Here is a 20,602-nt window from a genome sequence, read left to right on the forward strand (position 1 = left end):
GGGCTGTGTATGGGCAAGAATCTGGTGATACAATACAAACCACAATACTAGGATCATGATACTGTTAAAAAGGACATTTGTTTGTTTCTTTTCTTAAAATTATTATTTCCTGGAAGAATTGAATTACAGCAGAAATCTGCACAAATACTAAACACATAAGGATTTAATGTTCTATCACAAAAATGTTCCTGTGTTCAAACTGAAATTCTGTTTTACAGACATTACAGTTTCAGATCCTGTTCAAATGTTCATATTCTACTAGTTCAAACTAACATCAGAACAGTATTTTAGTTCAATCCCAACAAAGGAACTACCATCTGCCTCTATCAAACAGTAAAAATGTGCTTTTAGGATGCTCAAATAATCATTATTTAATAAAACAGTGGTATTGCAATAATAAATAAGATATAAACAATAAAGAAAACCAAAAAACTAAAAATGAACCTCCACAATCTGCATTTGAATAAATACCTAAAAATATCCATACAGTACTTTTTAATATCGATGCAGTATTGTGAAAATGAAATGTTGCGATATATGGCAGAAGGGGTATTTTCTAACAGCCCTAACTGGGAGGGTCTGTGCCCGTCAACACACATGGACAGGCCGTGGCCTTGGACGTGCTTCTGTGCACCAGAAAGAACACATTGATCACTTTCCCAGTGTTGGTGGTGCTATTCTGGGATGGCTTTGAGGAGCTCTTCAGAGTCCTCTACTGGCGGGCGGACCCCTCCCCGCTGAGCCCAACCCCCCCGTCAGTGCAGTTAGAGGGGGTGTTGATGCCGGACTGGACCGTACGCTTTGAGAATGTTTGGGTTCAGAGCTGTGAAGCTGACAGAAGGATCCAGGCCGGTCCACAGTAGTACCCCAGGGCACTCTCTGGAGGCCCCTTTTTGTTTTTGCTCTGTAGTTCTGCGTCTGTGTTCAGTGACAGCGACTGGTGGAAAGTTCTGAGCACAAACACACAGAGTTTCTGGAAAGTCAATTCAGCGATGGGGAAAAAAAAAATTCATGGAGCTGTTAGAGGACAGTGAATGCAGCATGGTGTCACCTGACGGGACAAATGAGGCCGAATGGTGGGGGTACATTGAAGGCTGTAAGAAAAGATGGGGTCTGCAATATATCGCGATATTTCATTTCACAATACTGCATCGATATTTAAAAGTACTGTACGGATATTTTTAGGTATTTATTCAAATGCAGATATGGCGGAGGTTCATTTTTGTTTTTTTGTTTTTCCTTTTTGTCTATATTTTATTTATTATTATTTAACACTGTTTTATTAAATAATGTTAGTTCCTTTGTTGGGACAAAAATACTGTTCTGATGTTAGTTCTGAACAAATAGAAAATATTTGATAATATAATTATATAATTTCAGTTTGAACACAGGAACATTTTGGGATATAGCATTAGATCCTGTTGTGATTTAAAAAAAAAAAAGTGTTAGTATTTGTGCATATTGCTGGTGTAATTCAATTACTTCCAGGAAATACATTTTAAAAAGAAACAAACCAAAAAATTGCCTTTTTAACAGTATTATGATATATCATGATATATCGTATCGTGATCCTAGTATTGTGATTTGTATTGTATCACCAATTCTTGCCAATACACACCCCTAACCGTGATGTGAAATTTTCGTACAGTTGCATTCCTACTCCAGCAGCTCCAGCAGGAGTGTAGTTTGACCTGTTCACTGATCCAAAGCAGAGGCCGCTGGGGGAAATGCCCAGCAGCAGCTGTGTGGAAGCCTCCGAGCCCAGGGAGCATCAGTTATGTAAGAGTGAGAGCCCAGGACTCAGCATCCTCAGTCGAATGCAAACAGAGCTGTGCAGAAGACGACGGCAGGCCTGGTCAGGTTACCAGCTAAATAAAACCCACACAACAACACCCACCCACACATGCTCAGCACTGGAGGAAACACACAATAGTGCACACAGCAGCTGGCTCTGTCAGGGGGAAGGTTTCCATTGAAATGTCACCAGTGGAAGGGCTGGACCACACCGCCACGTGTCCTTGAGCAAGCAACACCTCACAGTCCGAAGGATTAATCCAGGGCTGTCAAACTCATGTTAGTTTCAGTTCCACATTCAGCTAAATTTGATCTGCAGTGGGCCAGACCAGTAAATAAGAACAGAATAATTAGGGATGCACCGATACCACTTTTTTCCAGATCGAGTACGAGTACTTACATTTGAGTACTTGCTGATACCGAGTACCGATACGAGTACTTAATAATCCCATTCCAGTTGTTAGTTCCTTTTGTAAATGTGCTTTATTGTCGTTGTCATTAGTCTGACTGGAACAAAGTGCTGCTACTGACATTTAATGTGTTGGAATGAGCGTTTGTCAGTTAATCCACCAGGGGGCGCCGCTCTGAATTAACCATACTGGACAAATACCACGAAGAAGAGGAAAGTTTAATGAGAAGAAGAAAGTCAGTAACAATGAACATGGAGACGACAGAGGGAACACTAATGTGATACTAATGTTACAACGTTTTCGTTAGTAAGCGAAGGTTCAGCAGGAAGAGAAAAGAGAAATGAGTGATAAGTTTGGTTTTCACTTCCACTGGTGGTGGTCCGCACCGCTCCATACCCCTCTCTGTCTGGGTAGTCATCCGCCAGAACCTGGAAAACAGATGGAATGTACGCAGAGGACGGACAGAACGCTGCGTCTGTATCAGGAATGTTACTGTCAGTCAGCGTTACTTTTATCACTGTCATTTATTTCGTTAAATCTTCACACTCTTCACACATTATTCCAGCGCTGCGTACCTGCTGCACTGAACTGTGAATGTCACATGGCCGTAGTGGTATCGGTGCATTTGTATCGGATTACTTTACAAGTACGAGTACACACACTGAGTATCGGAGGCGATTCCCGATACTCGTATTGGAATTGGTGCACCCCTAATAATAATAACAATAATATACAAATAATGTCAACTCCAAACTTTTCTCTGCGTTTTTAGAGTGAAAAAAGTAAATTTATATTATGAAAATGTTTACATCCACAAAACTATCCTCTCCAACAATGTGAATAATATGAACAAACTGAAAAATAAGTGTAATTTTAACAATATTCTGCCTCAGTTTATCATTTACACATGTACATTATAACTTACAGATCACAGTGGATCTACAAACACACAAAACATTTACTAACAGATGGAATATTGTAAATTGTACTTACTTCTCTTAAGACATTTCAGGTTGTTCATATTTGTTCAGGATATTCAGATATTTTTGCAATATTATACTTTGTTTTAGTGTAATACATGAAAATATTTACATTTACAAAGAGAAACTTTGGAGGTGTCCTTATTTCTATGTTCTTATGATAGTATTGACTGGTCTGACCCACTGCAGATTGAACTGGTCTGAATGTGGAACCTGAACTCAAAGGATCGTTAACATATTAGTGTAATTTTTGCATTTCACAAATTCATCCCAGGGGCCACACTGGACCCTTTGGTGGGCCGGATTTGGCCTCAAGGCCGCATGTTTGACACCTGTGGACTAAACCATCTAAAGTGGTTGCTGGTTCAAACCTTGACAGGGAGAAAATAAATGTGTGCTATCAGAGGTGTGGCAGCCCAGGGTCCTTACCTTGTCTGGGTACATGATGTCCCAGTCCACCCACGTACACTAGTGAGTCCAGCCCAGAGAGAGAGCGACGGAATTAACCACAGAGCAACAGAGTGGAGAGACAAGAGAAGCCAGTGATCAGCAGCACACAGCAAATTAAAGAGGTGATGCCCCCCCGTACCCAGTCTGTGAATAAACTGGCAGAATGGAGCTGACAGAGGTCTGCAGCCGACACACAGAGCAACACATCCTACTGTGGGTACATGAAGGAAGAGGGTAGGGATGGAACCACATGAACATTTCAGATCACAGTTACTGTGACCAAAATTATCACGGTTATCATATTATCGCGGTATTGTTGGAATTGTGCTCAAAATGTTCAAAAAGTACTAATACCCACACTGAAATAATTTGACCAAGTTGTATTTTGAAAAAAAAATAATAAAAAATAATAATATAATAAAATAAAATCATAGGAAACTGGTCCATCGACTAGAACTAAACAGTTTAAAAAGGTGCAAACAAAGTCAACCCCCCCCCCACCATCACCACCACATAGGAAGGATTATAAAGGAGAAATCCTGCACCTTAAACCAGACGTGATTCTCCTTAACGCTCAACCTGATTTGTCAACATCAGTTCTTGTGGTCGTCTGGAAGGCTCCGCCCTTTGGGGAGTGGTGGATTTAACCCTGAAAGGGTCAGGATGGAGGAACAGAATGGGTGGGGGGGCATATTGTGGTCCTGTCCATCATGACATCTGATATAGGGTTGTAAGAAAATATCGGTTCTGTAATATATTGCGATATTTCATTTCATAATACTGTATTTTTTATTAAAAAGTACTGTATGGATATTTTAGGTATTTTTCAAATGCCGATATTATGGAGATTCATTTTGGTTTTCTTTTTTGTTTATATTTTATTTATTATTATTTAACACTCTTATTAAATAATGTTAGTTCTTTTGTTGGGATTGAACTAAAATCCTGTTCTGATGTTAGTTCTGAACTAATAGAATCTGAACATTTGAACAGGATCTGAAACTGGAATGTCTGTAAAACAGAATTTCAGTTTGAACACAGGAACATTTTTGTGATAGAACATTAAATCCTATTATGTGTTTAGTATTTGTGCAGATTTCTGCTGTAATTCAATTCTTCCAGGAAATAATCATTTAAAAAAAAGAAAAACAAAAAATTGCCTTTTTAACAGTACTTGATATGTCGTGATATATCGTATCATGATCCTAGTATTGTGATTTGTATTGTATCACGAGATACTGTTTTCTGAAAAATTAAATTCGGCTCTGTTTTTCTGAATTAACGAAATAATTATCTCCTTAACTCAGAAAAACAAAGCTCAATTTATTTTTGTGTGAATGCAATAGGCTTCCGTACATATCAAACAGCTGCTTAATAATAGCAAAATATTCCTCCAGTCCGGCCATGACTCCGTTTGTTTACTTTTTCCCTAGTAACAACCACATCCAGGTCAGACAACTGAACTATACTGAAAATAGCAAAGTCGGATGAAACGGACATTATCTGTTTTTTCCATTTTTCATTTGAGCACAAAATCGGGAAATGGAAAAATGAACCGTGATCCGTTTTTCATTCTGATTTTGAAATTTTTTGATTTTGGTTTTAAATTGAAAAAACAAATGAACGATAATACACGGATTCAGCCCTAATCTGATAATGCCATTCAGCGCCAAAGTTGAGGAAAAAGGCAGGTGTGTAGAGGAGAGTATGAAGCTGATGGAGAGGAGAGGAAGAGGAGAAAAGTGGAAGAGAAACTAAAAGGCTCAGACAGACAGTAGAGTGTATGCAGCAGAAGCTCAGCAGACCGACAGGACCCTTGAACATTAGACTGTTCAAAGGCCCAGCGCTGCAGAGCCGTCCTCCATGGCCTCGGCCTGTGTTACTACACTGTCTGTGTGTGTGTGTGCGTGTGCGTGTGTGTGTGTGTGTGTGTAGGCTCTGAGGCAGGAATGTCAAATATGCACTGGAAAACAAGCTGGGCCTCCTTTTCAGCCGCTGCGGGACTAAGACTGTGGGCACAGCTCCAGACTGTGGGGCACAACACACAGGAGACACCCCCCCACCCACCCCCCTCACATTCACAGGAATTCACCTCCTCATTATGTAACACAAAAGGGCACCGTCTGCATCACACTTCTTTTTTTTTCTTCTTCTTCTTTTTGTCTCATTTCATAGGGCAGTGGTTCCCAACCTTTTTTGGCTCATGACCCCATTTTAATGTCACAAATTTCAGGCAACCCCAGATGTTCAAAATGGAGACCTTTTTTTTGGCTAAAATTTAGTTGTTTTTGATCGTGTAATAGTTTGCTATACTATGTTGCAAATAAACGTCAATTTTAGACAACATTTAGACTATATAATGTAAATTTTGATTAGTAAGTTTCATTTTATTTTTTATAAACAAGTGTTCAGAGAACGCAAACCTCCGCCAAGCACCCCCAACAGTGTGCATGTGTGGATCGACTATTTCTTTTTCAATTCAACAGTTTCCAGGTTGTTCCATACAGCAGAAAAAAGTTGAAGCTTGGTACCAGTCATGTGTCTGTCAAATTATATTCAATTCCAGTCAATATTAGTTGAGTTCTAATTTTAAATGTGTGGTAAATGGGATTTTCAGTGTTAAATGTAAATGTCCACAGAGTCCACATTCCACAGTGGATGTGGACAATTTTGTGCCAGATACAAGAGATTGTTCTAAGCTACAGGTGGATCAAATTGGAGGCTAATCAGAGTTGTTTTGAATTTTTGATGAATTTTGGAAAATTGCTCAATGATGACAGGAAAATTGTAGATGTTGTGACCTTGCTGTGACCTTGAACTTTGGCCTACTGGGACCAAAATGTAATGGGTTGGTCCCAGGGCCTAGGCCTATGTGTGGGGAAGATTTGGGAAAGATGGGTGGAAGAGGTTTCCCCTACAGTTGCTAACAATCAAACAAACAAACAAATAAACAAACAAACAAACACACAATGCAAAGTGATCACTATACCTCCTGGCAGAGGTAACAAAAATGCATTTAAAAAGCTGTGCCCAGACATGGGAACAGACTCATTTCTAGCCACTTTTCATGGTTGACCTTATGGCCTGTAAGAGTTCATTTGTGCATCCCACTTCAAACAGGTTAACTGATTTGGAAATGGGTTGAAAGCAGATCTGTGCAGGTCATGGTGATTCCACTGCACAGACAGAGTCCACTTATTACAGGACGCTGAAGAACACAGCGGTTCAGTACAGTAAAGTGCAGAGTCCAGGACACACACAGCCACAACACTGTCTTTATTTAGGAACAATACACACAGTCTGCTTTGTGTGGGGGAAAACTCCAGTCCACCGACAATAATGATGTGATTCACTGCAGTAAAATAACAGGTAGAGCAGCAGTAAACGACCAGAGCCCATCCAGCAGAGAGCAGCCAGCTTCCAAAAGTGCACTGTGGAGTAGGACGCACACACACACACACACACACACACACACACACACACACACACACACACAGGATGATCTGACAGAGTTAAAGCCCTCAGACGCATTCACCGCCTTCACTGTGTTACACAAGTCAGCAAACACAACAGAGGCCAAAGCACACACACACACACACACACACACACAACAGAAGCCAAAGCACGCACACACACATACACACACAGATAGATACACACAGATACACAAACACAACAGAGGCGAGCCAAAGCACACACACACAACCACAAAGATACACAGATACACACACACACACAACAAAAGCAAGCCAAAGCACACACTCACACAGACACACACACAGATACACGAACACACACACAGACACATAAACACAACAGAAGCCAAACCACGCACGCGCACACACACACACACATACAAACACACAAATACACACATACAGATACACATACACACACACACACACACACCAATCACCATCACATTTCCATCAGAGTTCATCCAACACACGCTGTGTTCTCACTCTCCTCCATCTTTAAAGGTGACCTTTGACCCTCGTTGACGTCGCTGTGGTCGAAGTTCACAGGTTCATGGAAATTTTTAAAGGTCACATTCAAGCCCTTCTAAGGGTCATTTCCACCTTATCACTGTGGTCAAACACATCTGTACAGTAGGGATGTCAGGAGAACCCTCAGTCACAATACCATTCGTACTAGGATGGATGGATGATGGAGAAATGCAGTGGAGAAAAAGTACAATATTGTTTGTGAGACGTAGAGGGGTAAAATAGAAGAGTGTTAAAATGAGGAGTAGTTGGAGCACACAGACAGACTGAGTGTAAACTGAGTGTAAACTGAGTGTAAACTGAGTGTAAACTGAGTGTGAACTGGGCTCAGCTGTTTCCTTTCGTTCCTAACCCCTCCCATCCATTCGTATGCGTCGTCTTCCAGGCTCTCGTGTCATTGTGGCGTCCGTACACCACACACACATTTAGGGAGCGTCCCACCACACATGCAATACTAGAGGAGGACGGCTTATTTTCAGGAGTGACTGATCCAGCTTGTAATCTCCAGGAATTACTGTGTTATTAGTGACATGTAGTGCAGTTACTTAACAGCTAAGTCCAGAATGCAGACACGGGGGGGGTCCACCGATGGGCTTTACTGCGTCTGAGTATACGACGGTGGGAATAGAAGGCTGCGGTGGATCTGAAGGTCGGACGGCGCTCTAACCAGACAGTCACTGAGTGAGAGCTGACCCCGCCCCCCACCTCCCATAGTTCCACACTGTAAAGCAGTGGTTTCCAACCTTTTTTGGCTCACGACTCCATTTTAACATCACATATTTCTGGGGACCCCAGACATTCAAAACAGAGACATTTTTATTTGCTAAAATTAATTTGTTTTTGATCGTGTAATAGTTTGCTATAATATGTTGCAAATAAACGTTAATTTTAGACAACATTTAGGCTATGTAATTGTCAATTTTTATTAGTTAAGTTTAAATTTTTTTTATAAATTATTAGAAATTTCTGGCAGCCCCCAGACATTCAAAACAGACACATTTGTTTTGATAAAATCTAATTTGTTTTTGATCGTGTAATAGTTTGCCATGATAGGTTGCAAAATCAAAAGCAACTCGGAGAGCACAGACCTCCGCAAGGCAGACCAGTGCCCCCCCCCCATTCACCACCAAATTTAATCATTTGTTCCTTGTGCCAGTAGTCAACCTTTCCTGAAATTTTTCATCAAATCGGTCCATAACTTTTGAGTTATCTTGCACACAGACAGACAGATAGACAGACAAACCAATGCCAGCAAAGCATAACCTCCTTGGTGGAGGGTAATAAACATTAGTTTTAGGCAACATTTAGACTATGTAATGTAATTTTTTATTTGTAAGTTTTCATTTTTATCAATACTAGAAATTTCAGGCAACCCACGTGGGATCCCGACCCCAAGGTTGAAAAAACACTGCTGTAAGCCACAGACACAACAGTTCCAGGGCCACCAACATCAGCCCCCCACCCCCCACCACCACCCCCACTGTGACACATCTCCAAGGAGAAAAAACAACAGAGTGTCCTGGTCCACTGTCCCATCAGCGCTCATTTAAGCTGCTGTGTTTGGGGTTAGAAAACAGAGTAAAAGTCTGCAGAAATAACCTCAGCCAAAATAAGTGTCTCTGTGGTAGTGGAGGCTGTGTGGTCCTGGTTCAGCAAGAACTTTAAAAAAACAAAAAACACAATAACAACCACTGACGTACAACAGGACCAAGATGTTGACATGAAAACAGCTTTAAGTCACATGGTTTGGTCCATTCTACGACAGAAAAAAGAGGAAAAGAGGTTTATTTGGCCAATCCTTTAAGAGCATATGAGCTTTCAGAAGGGGGGGAGGAGGAGGAGAAGGAGGAAGAGGAGGAGGAGGAAAGGGAGGAGGGGGAGAAGGAGGAGGAGGAGGAAAGGGAGGAGTTATTGGAGGAGGAGGAGAAGGAGGATGGGGAGGAGGGGGTGGAGGAGGAAGAGGAGGAGGAGGAGGAGAGGAAGAGAAGGAGGAGGAGAAGGAGGAAGAGAAGGGGGGAGGAGGAAGAAGAGGAAAGGGAGGAGAAAGAGAGGGAGGAGGAAGAGGAGGATTAGGAGAAGGAGGAGGGAGGGGAGAAGGACAAAGAGAGGAAAGAGAGGAGGAGAGGGTGGAGGAGGAGGAAGAGGAGGGGGAGGAGAGGTAAGAGACGGAAGAGGAGAAGGAGGAGGAGAAGGGGAGGAGGAGGAAGAAAAAGGAGGAAAGTGAGGAGGAAGAGAGGGAGGAGAGGGGGAGAAGGAATAGGAGGAGAAGGGAGGACAAGGAGGAGAAGAAGGAGGAGGGGAGGAGGGGTGGAGAAGGAAGAGAAGAAGGAGAAGAGGGAGAAGGGGAAGAAAGAGAGGAGAAGGGGAGGAGGCCAAATATTCCAGAGGAGGCTGGTGTGTGTTTCCTGTGTGCAGCTGCAGGTGTTTAGACCAGCATGAGTCCAGACAGAAGCAGATTATCTATGAACGACTGAAGACACACAGACAGACACACACACAGACAGACGACAGGACAGCCAATGGAATGAGAGAGAGGAGGTCAGCTGGTACAGAGGCCACGCCCCCACTGTCTTCTAAACTGTTACTTCACTTTCTCACAGTCCACACTTTTCCTTCCTTGACACAGCACATGGCACATCACACATGCATTCTCACTCACACTGTGCCCCCCCCCCCCCCCCCCCCCCCCCCCGGCAGGCAACCGGGGGGGGGGGGGGCTACTACAGACCGATCCAGGCTGATATGACCTAGTTTCTATTCACGCCGTCTCCCTTTGTTTTGCTCCTTGGTGGAGGAGGCTGTGGAACAAAGAACACAAGCACCATTTGGAGCCTTCAAACAACATGACCCCGCCTGGATACAAACACCCCCCCCACCCCCCCACCCCCACTGCCTGGACCATTCCTCTTTCTTGTACTTTGATCTGCTTCTACTGCAGACACAGGAGGATGAACCACTTCCTGCAGTCGACCAGTAGTAACTGTAGAGCTGCAACCGATTAATCGACTCAAAACGATAAAAAATAAATAAAAATCCTTCAACCACAGTTCTCCTGAGTCAAAGCTTTGTTTCCTTCATTTCTCTGCTGTTAAACATTGGTTCCACTGTTGTGTTTCACACGGACGCTTATTGTGACGCACAAAGAAGCTTCAATTCAGGAAAACTGCAATAGAATATTTCCCTTCAATCAATTCAAGTCGATTAATCGAATCGTGAATTTTTGCGTTCACTTCAAGCACCTAATCGATTAATCGGTTGCAGCTCTAAATAACTAGTCTGTTGGAAACGGCTCAGGTGAGAAACACTCAGAGATCTGAAACTGTTCCAAAGTCTAGGACAAACAAAATCCTTCATTTTTTTGGTAAAGCTATCTCATAATGATCTCTACACTGACCAGTACTAGCATTAGGGCTGTGTATCAGCAAGAATCTGGCGATACGATACAAATCACAATACTAGGATCACGATACGATATATCACGATAAATCTTTTTTATTTTATATTTTCATCTGCAGTCATTTTTTTTGTCGGTTCTTCTGCTGTTATTATTTGACTGTAGATCATATTAGTCTGTATGTGTAACCTGAACTAAAATGCACTTTGTAAATTCATCCCAGGGGTCGGACTGGACCTTTGGTGGGACACATTTAACCCCCGGGACGCACGTTTGACACCCCTGATCTAACCTGTCTATGAAATTATATCAAACATTTTTAGAAATTATAACAAAACAATCATAGAATAATGCATATTATTTTACTTAATAACAAATAAAGGCTAAAGTTAAATGTATAATACAAAGTTAGTAATGTTGCACCTATTTTCAAATGATAGAAACAAAATACTTACTTTTATAAACTATCCAAACAAAAAAAAAAAGTGAATAACCTGAAAAAACTGAAATTTCTTCAGAAAAATCAGTGCAATTTTAACGGTATTCTGCCTCCACTTATCATTTCTACATGTGCATTATGGATCAGATCACTGAGGAACAGGCAGAAAATTGTTAAAATTGTGCTAAATTTTCATTACACTTTTCAGGTTGTTCATATTTGTTCAGGTTATTCACATTTTATTGTTACAAGATAGTTTGTAAATGTAAAAATTTTCATAATTTAATGTTATTTTTTGTGCTAAAACAAAGACAAAAATTTGAAGTTATTATTTATAGACATAATGTAATATTATTTTCACATCATATTAAGAAGAAAATCTGCAGTCATTCTTTTTTGTCGGTTCTTCTGCTGTTATTATTTGACTGTAGATCATATTAGTCTGTATGTGGAACTGCAGCTAAAATGCACTTTGTAAATTCATCCCAGGGGTCGGACTGGAACCTTTGGTGGGGGACACATTTAGCCCCTGGGACGCACGTTTGACACCCCTGATCTAACCTGTCTATGAAATTATATCAAACATGTTTAGAAATTATAACAAAACAATCACAGAATAATGCATATTATTTTACTTAATAACAAATAAAGGCTAAAGTTAAATGTATAATACAAAGTTAGTAATGTTGCACCTATTTTCAAATGATAGAAACAACAGTTGATGCTCATTCCCATGTTTTCATTCATGTACTTTGTTTTCCTGTTTTGTCACTAACCGTTAGTGGGTTAAACTCACTGTTTACGTCAATGAACTTGACCTAAATTGACTTCAGGTTACTGTGCACTCTTATCAGAGACGCAGAGTTCAGCTCAGAACCCTGGTGACACGACCCTCTGGTGACTTCAGGAAAACACTGGGGCTGTTTTCAGCCTTTTCAGCCCAAAAAAAACAACTGGGATCCACGACTCAGCATGTTTTTGTGCATATGTGAACACTCCGACCGCACTCAGACCCCTTTAAAATTAACCGTACTCAGCCCACCGCGGGTCGCAGTACGGGTCGCCTAATCTGCGAACTGTGAACTAGTGATGCGTGGATCAGCGTGGGTCCCATGGGTCGGGTTGAGGGGGGGTAAAAAAAAAGTCACTTTATTTGCAGTGCAGGTCATTGACTGAGCACAGAAAAATATGTAGAGTATCATGTATAAGTTCCCTATAGCAGGTTAAAATATTTAGCGCTATATAGCCTATAGGGATGCAACGATATGAAAATTTCATATCACGGTTTATTGTGACCAAAATTATCACAGTTATCATTATTATTGTGGTATTGTTGAAACTGTGCTCAAAATGTTCAAAAAGTACTAATACACACACTGAAATAATTTAACCAAGTTGTATTTAAAAAAAAAACAAAAAACAAAAAAAACAAAAAAACAAATACAATAATCGGCACAATGTCCCTTCTGTTGCAGAAACATTCAAATATTAACCCTTAGTGGTCTGAGTCTATTTTGTCTGTTTTTCAGTCCTTTTGATTTTGCCTTTATATACTATATAAACAAATGTTTACTATACACATGTTTGGGATCTGTTTTTTCAGCACAACTTCATTTATCTCATCTGCCTATTATTTTTTTCACTTTAACCTACTATAAAAACATAAAAGGACAAAAAACACAAAAATAATTAATATATAAAATCTGATTTGAAAAATGTATATAATTTATTGCATAAATAACACACAGATGCTTAACGAACCTCTTCAGAGACTTCAATAGTGAATATTGGTTCCAAATACTAGGTATATACAATTAAAATTGTAAGAAATTAAAACTATACTCAAATATTTGACATAAAAGCAGATCTTTCCATAGGGTTTTTTTCCCCTAAAGTGCGGTAATCAAAGACGGTTATCATGATAATCAGAATTTAAACGGTAATACTAACCGTCTGCAATTTTACCGCAGTTTATTGTTATACCGGTAATTGTTACATCCCTAATAGCCTATTATACTTTCTATTGTAGTGTGGATGGAATGGCAGATGGTTTTCTCTGTGACAGAGGTCTAGTACAGGAAGGGCTTTTATTTTGACAAGTGCCATAAAGGAAGTTAGTCACATTTACAATCGAGGCTTAAATAAAGGCATTTTCATTCACATTAAAATGCATAGCCCTAATTAATTGGTTGCAGGTGCAGGTTGGGTTGTAAAAATAGCTGCAGTGGTGCGGGGTCAGTTTGGGGGTGGGGGGGTAGGGGGTGTCAAATCATTCCATTAAAGTGGGACCAGTGGGTTGAAAACCCCCCACCTGTGCATCACTACTGTGAACACAAAGCACACCTGGTTCACTTCACCTTTTTGCACCGTCGCTTGCCGTAGACTGGTCATGTGACTGTACGGGAAACACAGTGCACTGCAGTGGAGGTGAGAGAGTTCTAGAGGAACCGCAGTGTGAACGGAAAGAGGACTGAGACCCCCTTAGAGCTGAAACGGATCAGAAACACACCCAGTCTGCTTCACAGTGTGAACACAAAAAGAACTGAGTCTGTTTTCTGTTGATCCACTTTGAGAGGACTGAGTTCAGGTCTTTTAAAAGGGACTCGGTGTGAAAACCCCCTGGACAGTCATCCGTTCACATACTGAACTGCTGAAACAGTCATCCGTTCACATACTGAACTGCTGAAACAGTCATCCGTTCACATACTGAACTGCTGAAACAGTCATCCATGCAGCCCATGCTACAGTTGTGATGGCATTTCCTTGTATTAAATTTGCCGCAGGACTGTGGATTAGAGAACACCTCATTTAACACCACAGCTGTAAACACACCATTTAGTCTTTAATGACCCTACTACTACAACAGCAGCACCAGCCCAAAAAACTACATCTGTCCAAGCCACACAAATTAGGCTTCAAGGGCACCGGTGCAGGGTTTTAATAAGCACCTGCAACTGTTGATGCTTCCCATGAATCTGGCAAATGAGGCAAAAACAGTCGAGGTGGAATGATGTAACGGCTGACGGATGAGTGCAGCTCTGCAGGAGACAGAGTCTGACAAGCACGAAAACTCACAACATCCGACGTGACAGAATATGTAGAAGGACGGGCCCCGAAAGTGTGAAATGAGAGCAGAGTGGGAAATAAATCAGAGAGAAGGAAAGCGAACAACCACCGTCATCATTCTACAGAAGCACTGGCATCCTTTAGTACGCCGCAGGAAACTACAGCTGTTGGAGGTGGAAGCATACAGGGTACGACCAGAAAAAATGAATCCATTTTAGATCCAGTCAGTTTGATCTGAACTTCATCTGTAGAATAATCTGTGTTGGACTGCACTGAGTGGACTGTCTCCTACTGAGGACAACAGGACCACATTGAACAGACTGTCCTCATACACGTGCAGGGTGTCTGCTGTGGCTCTAATGCCGCGTTTCCACTACATGGTATCGGCTCGACTTGACTCAACTCGGCCTTTTTGTGTTTCCATTGAGAGCGCAAACCTCCGCCAAGCACCCTGAACGGTGTGCATGTGTGGAACGACTGTTTCTGTTTAAATTCCACAGTTTCCAGGTTGTTCCATACAGCAGAAAAAGTTGAAGCTTGGTACCAGTCATGTGTCTGTCAAATTATATTCAATTCCAATCAATATTTGTTGAGGTATAATATAAAATGTGTGGTAAATGGGATTTTCAATGTTAAATGTAAATGTCCACAGAGTCCACATTCCACAGTGGATGTGGACAGTTTAGTTCCAGATACAAGATATTGTTCTAAGCTACAGGTGGATCAAACTGGAGGCTAATCAGAGTTGTTTTGAATTTTTGATGAATTTTGGAAAATTGCTCAATGATGACAGATGGAAAATTGTAGATGTTGTGACCTTGCTGTGACCTTGAACTTTGGCCTACTTGGCCCAAAATGTAATGGGTTGGTCCCAGGGCCTAGGCCTATCTGTGGGGAAGATTTGGGAAAGATGGTTGGAATAGTTTTCCCCTAAAGTTGCTAACAACACGCAAACAACAAACCAATGCCATCTCTAAACTGAGACGGCATTGGTGCAATAGTTTGTATATTTTATAATGTGCTTAAGTTTTGTATCTCCTTTTTATTCTTTTTTATCCTTTTGATTCTATTTATTCTGCATGTTGTGTGCTTGTGGTTTATGGACCTGTGTCTGCAATAAAGTTTATTAAAAACACACAAAGCAAAGTGATCACAATACCTCCTGGTGGAGGTAAAAAGGACCTGGAATCTGGTACCCAGTATTAGCTTTTTGGTGTGACCTCCGCTGAGGTTCCAGGATTGTGGAACAGATACTTAAAGGTGACGTGTGAACACTGCAGACCACTGACTGGTCAGAGAGTTGTCTGTGACCTGCTGTTTTACAAAAAACAGATGCGGAAGTTGACAGTAAATATATCAGTAGGTGAATCCACATGACAGCCCAAAAAACTACACCATGGTCAGTCCAGGAGATTCAGATGCAATAATTCAGCATGAGCTCGACAGAGCAACACACAAGTGAGTTTATCAGCAACTCTGAGCAGACGACACAGAAGTAACACACCGCATCGCTATGACGACCAGGTACTGTAAAGTCGGTAGTATCCTGTAATGGAAACGATCTCCAGGAATAGGACCTGGTACCCGAGTCGAGTCGAGTCAAGCCGGTTCCAAGTAGTGGAAATGTGGCATTATTTTTGTGAACGCGGTGTGGTCCAGACCCCGCCCCAGACCCCACCCCCTCCGGCCTTACCTGCATGTGTTCCGTGGAGCTGCTGCTCAGCTCGTCTCCGGACTCCGAGTCGTTGCGGAGCTTGTCCAGTCCTCCCGGCGGATCACTCGGAGGGGACATCTTTTCACTATCCGGACTTCTGTTGTGGTCGTTTCCAACTTTAAGGGGAGGAGAATCCGCCCGTGTCCGCGGCAACGTGGAACTGTTGCCGTGGTGATGGTTGTTGTTATTGTGAAGGAGCACTAGTTCCGCTACCACCTTGCAGTGATGCGGACTCCCCAGGTTTTGGTTGGCGTCCTTTGGCAGAACCGGCGGAGTGACCCGGTCAGAGGACGGTGACGGGGTGGAGGAGGGCGACGGACGCCCGAAGCTGGTCATCTCCGGCTGAGGCCTGTTGAGGTTTTCATCGGACGCCCTGCAGATATCCAGAACGGTGGGCTTGGCCCTCAGCGCGGGCTTCTGCAGCGGCGGCGGCATCAGCGCCCTGCGCACCTCCCTGACGTACTGGGCCGGGACGTAAAAGGCCTTGGCGCCCTCGTCCTTCCTCACCTGCCACCAGTCCTCGTTGGTCTTCTTCACCAGCAGGTAGCACTCGCCCTGGCGGATGGTCACCGTCCTGTCTTTGGCCTTGTACTCGTAGTCGTATTCCACCTCGATGTAAACCTGGCCCGGGGCCACACTCAGCCCCTCTCTGTCAGCCATGACTGCCCCGATGAACCTTTGACCTCTGACCTCAGATGTTCAGAGCAGCAGGCCTGGGGGGCTCCTCATGTCTGTGGAAGTGTGGGGCTGCAGGAGACAACAACACAAGACAAGAGCAAACGTCAGTCTACAGTATGATGTACGGAGCTGGATTAAATCATATTTAGGGATGTAACGATTACCGGTATGACGATAAACCACGGTAAAATTCCTGGCTAGGGCTGTGTATTGGCAGTAATCTGGCGATACGATACAAATCACAATACTAGGATCACGATATGATATATCACGATATATCACGATACTGTTAAAAAGGCAATTTTTTGTTTCTTTTTTTTAATGATTATTTTCTTGAAGAATTGAATTACATTGTAAATCTGCACAAATACTAAACACATTTTTATTTGATCAGAACAGGATCTAATGTTCTATCACAAAATGCTCTTGTGTTCAAACTGAAATTCTGTTCTACAGACATTACAGTTTCAGATCCTGTTCAAATGTTCATATTCTATTAGTTCAGAACTAACATCAGAACAGGATTTTAGTTCAGTCCCGACAAAGGAATTAACATCTGCCACTCTCAGTAAAAACAGTAAAAAGTGTTTTTAGGATGCTTCAAATAACCATCATTTAATGAAACAGTGTTAAATAATAATAAATAAGATATAAATAAGGAAAAACAAAAACAAAAATGAACCTCCATTATATCTGCATTTGAATAAATACCTAACAATATTGATACAGTACTTTTTAATATCAATACAGTATTGTGAAATGAAATACTGCGATTATTTACAGAACCAATATTTTCTAACAGCCCTATTCAATACAATACACAGTTGGATTGAACAAATACATGCAGTGTATGTGTGATGAACTCAAACCAAGGTTATTATTGTTAATGAAAACTAATGAAATGACCAAAACTAGAATTAAAAAAACATTTTTGTTAACTGAAATAAATAACAACTGCAGGATATTTAAAAGAAAAACAATAACTAACTGAAACTGTATTGTGTGTTTACAAAACTAACTAAAACGGATAAAAATTATGGATAAAATTCCCTTCGTTTTCGTCTTTGCCAATGTCAGATTGATATGAAATCGATTTATTTCACTCTAGCAATTTTATCTAGCGGCACCATATGATATTTAAGGGTCCGTCACTTGTGTTCACTTGTGGTTTCCAGTCGTCTTCTGGTCCCCACTCTACCTGGAAACATGGAGACTAAAGTTGGGAGAAAGCAGCAGAGTCCTGTCTGGGATTTATTTGAATACGACCACAGAGAAGAAGAGAAAAGATATAAAAAGAAAATAAAATTAATACTAAACGAAGCATTTAGAAAATAATGAAAACTAATAAAAACTATCAAAACTGCTCTAAAAACAAATTAAAACAAACTGAATTAGAGGAAAAAAAAAAGTCAAAACTAAATAAAACTAAACTAGAATGAAAAATCCAAAACTATTAGAACCTTGACTCAAACCAGCATGGACGCTCAGAGCAGAGTCACAGGTACAAAACCAGAGCTGAAGACCCTCCGTCTGCTCTAAGGTCTATGACTATGGACCATTTTGGATTCACTGTCAGTGACGTCAACGGAGGGAGACGAGTGGACGAAACAGGAGCGGTGTGACGGCATCGTTTGGTGAAGATCAGTTAGATTTCTGGTAACACGTCAAATTTCATATCGTATTTAAAACGACAGCGTTACCAAGAGAAAAACTGTAACCCAACCACAGACACCAGCAGCGTTTCAACAGCCTTTAGCCAGCGGTTCTGATCCAGAAAATACCAGAACAAATGCTACTGGCATGTTTACATCTTCAGATTTAAGGTCAAATGTCAGGGCCGAATTTGAGCCGTCTAGGATTCAATTAAGAATTTATTTATATATATTTATTTGTACATTAAAAGACCCAAACAGTCGTATAAGAACCTCAGCTGCACAGTGACACTGAACTGTTCAGAATATGTTGCATTTTTACTTTGATAAAGTTTTTTTTTAATGAAACTGGTCTTGTTCACTGTACTGAAAATGTACCGAAGCAAAGTGTTTCTGTACCGTTACAGCCCTAATGTGGATATATTTGCAGAACATTTATAAGGTTGATAAATCCAGTTTCCCCCATCAGTAATTAGAACTGAAGAAGTTTCTTGGATGAGAGATGAAATGTTTTCAAAAGAGCAAAACAAGTCCAGTTGAACCCAGAAGAACCACCAAGAAGAACAAAGACCTGGACAGATGAGAACCTACACAGACATTTTACCAACAGGTCAATGAAATATACTTAAATATATATAAAATATATAAAAGACTTACACAGAAGAGCTTGACTCACTTGATAAAGGTGTTTGTATTCTGTCCGTACTGTAGAACCATGGTGGACTCTAAACACAGTCATTCTTTTTATCAGGTGATTACACACTGATGAAAGCATGATTATGAAGATTAAGGCCTTTTTAGCTTACTGGCCGATAGGCTGTAAGCTACTGCCGTCATGCAGCTAACGGCGGCGGCGTCCGTTACAAAAATTTCAATTGTCTTCTTCTCCGAAACTACAATTCCGATTGACTTCAAACTTGGTATACAGCTTCTTTATGATGATGTCAACAAAAGTTAGTGAAATTATTTGGATCCGGCTCTGATTCTGGATTTAGTGTGACTGAAAAATTTCCCCATTATAAGAGATAGGAAGCGCTGGTAAGCCACAGGGCCACTGGTCCGATTTTTTTCAATGAGATGCTGTAAATCTCACACACTGATACAAATGTGAGATTATCTGAAGCCTCATATTTATAAAAATGTATCTGACATCATGTTAAACCAGTGTTTTTCAACCTTAGGGTCGGGACCCCACGTGGGGTCGCCTGGAATTCAAATGGGGTCGCCTGAAATTTCTAGTAATTGATAAAAAATGAAAATTTACTAATAAAAATTACATTATATAGTCTAAATTTTGTCTAAAATTAATGTTTATTTGCAACATATTATAGCAAACTATTACATGATCAAAAACAAATTAATTTTAGTAAAAAAAAAAGGTCTCTGTTTTGAATGTCTGGGGTCACCTGAAATTTCTAATAATTTATTTAAAAAACAATTTAAACTTACAAATAAAAATTTACATTATATAGCCTAAATGTTGCCTAAAATTAATGTTTATTTGCAACATAGTATAGCAAACTATTACACGATCAAAAACAAATTAATTTTAGCAAATAAAATGTCTGTTTTGAATGTCTGGGGTCGCCTGAAATTTGTGATGTTAAAATGGGGTCAGGACATAAACAAGGTTGGAAACCACTGGGTTAAACCTTTGTTGCAGTTGCTTGTCTGTCGTCAAACCATCAGATATTTAAGGTGTTCAGCCACATGAACCTGCGCGCACACACACACACACACACGCACACGCACGCACACACACACACACACACACACACACACACACACACACACACACACACACACACACACTGATCACCCAAACCCATAACAGACATTCAACCCTGATTGCTGTGGTAAGTGATCCGAGTGCTGTGGATCTCCATGCCAGTAACCTGATCGGACCCGGTGATGACAACATGACCCCACACACACTGACCTTCTCTGTGATCCAGAGGCTGCCATGACACCCCCCCCCCCCCCCCCCAGGGCTGACATTCCCTCAGAGGCGGCAGCCAAAT

At 41.2% G+C, this 20,602-nt stretch overlaps 1 protein-coding gene across 4 annotated transcripts in view; it reads right to left on the bottom strand.

The window, feature by feature from the left end:
* Positions 1-16,992, bottom strand: part of LOC115411424 (rho GTPase-activating protein 12-like) — an 86,414-nt gene extending 69,422 nt beyond the window's left edge. For 3 of the 4 annotated variants that reach the window (XM_030123541.1, XM_030123540.1, XM_030123538.1), the window contains exon 1: positions 16,231-16,991. In XM_030123541.1, the coding sequence (XP_029979401.1) occupies positions 16,231-16,911 (681 nt within the window). In that variant the 5' untranslated portion in view covers positions 16,912-16,991. Of the gene's footprint in view, positions 1-16,230 lie in introns of all 4 variants that reach the window. The other variant, XM_030123539.1, reaches the window with a different exon arrangement.
* Between the last annotated feature and the right edge of the window lie 3,610 nt (positions 16,993-20,602).

This window comes from Sphaeramia orbicularis, chromosome 20, assembly GCF_902148855.1.
Source record: "Sphaeramia orbicularis chromosome 20, fSphaOr1.1, whole genome shotgun sequence".
Classification (NCBI taxonomy): Eukaryota; Metazoa; Chordata; class Actinopteri; order Kurtiformes; family Apogonidae; genus Sphaeramia; species Sphaeramia orbicularis.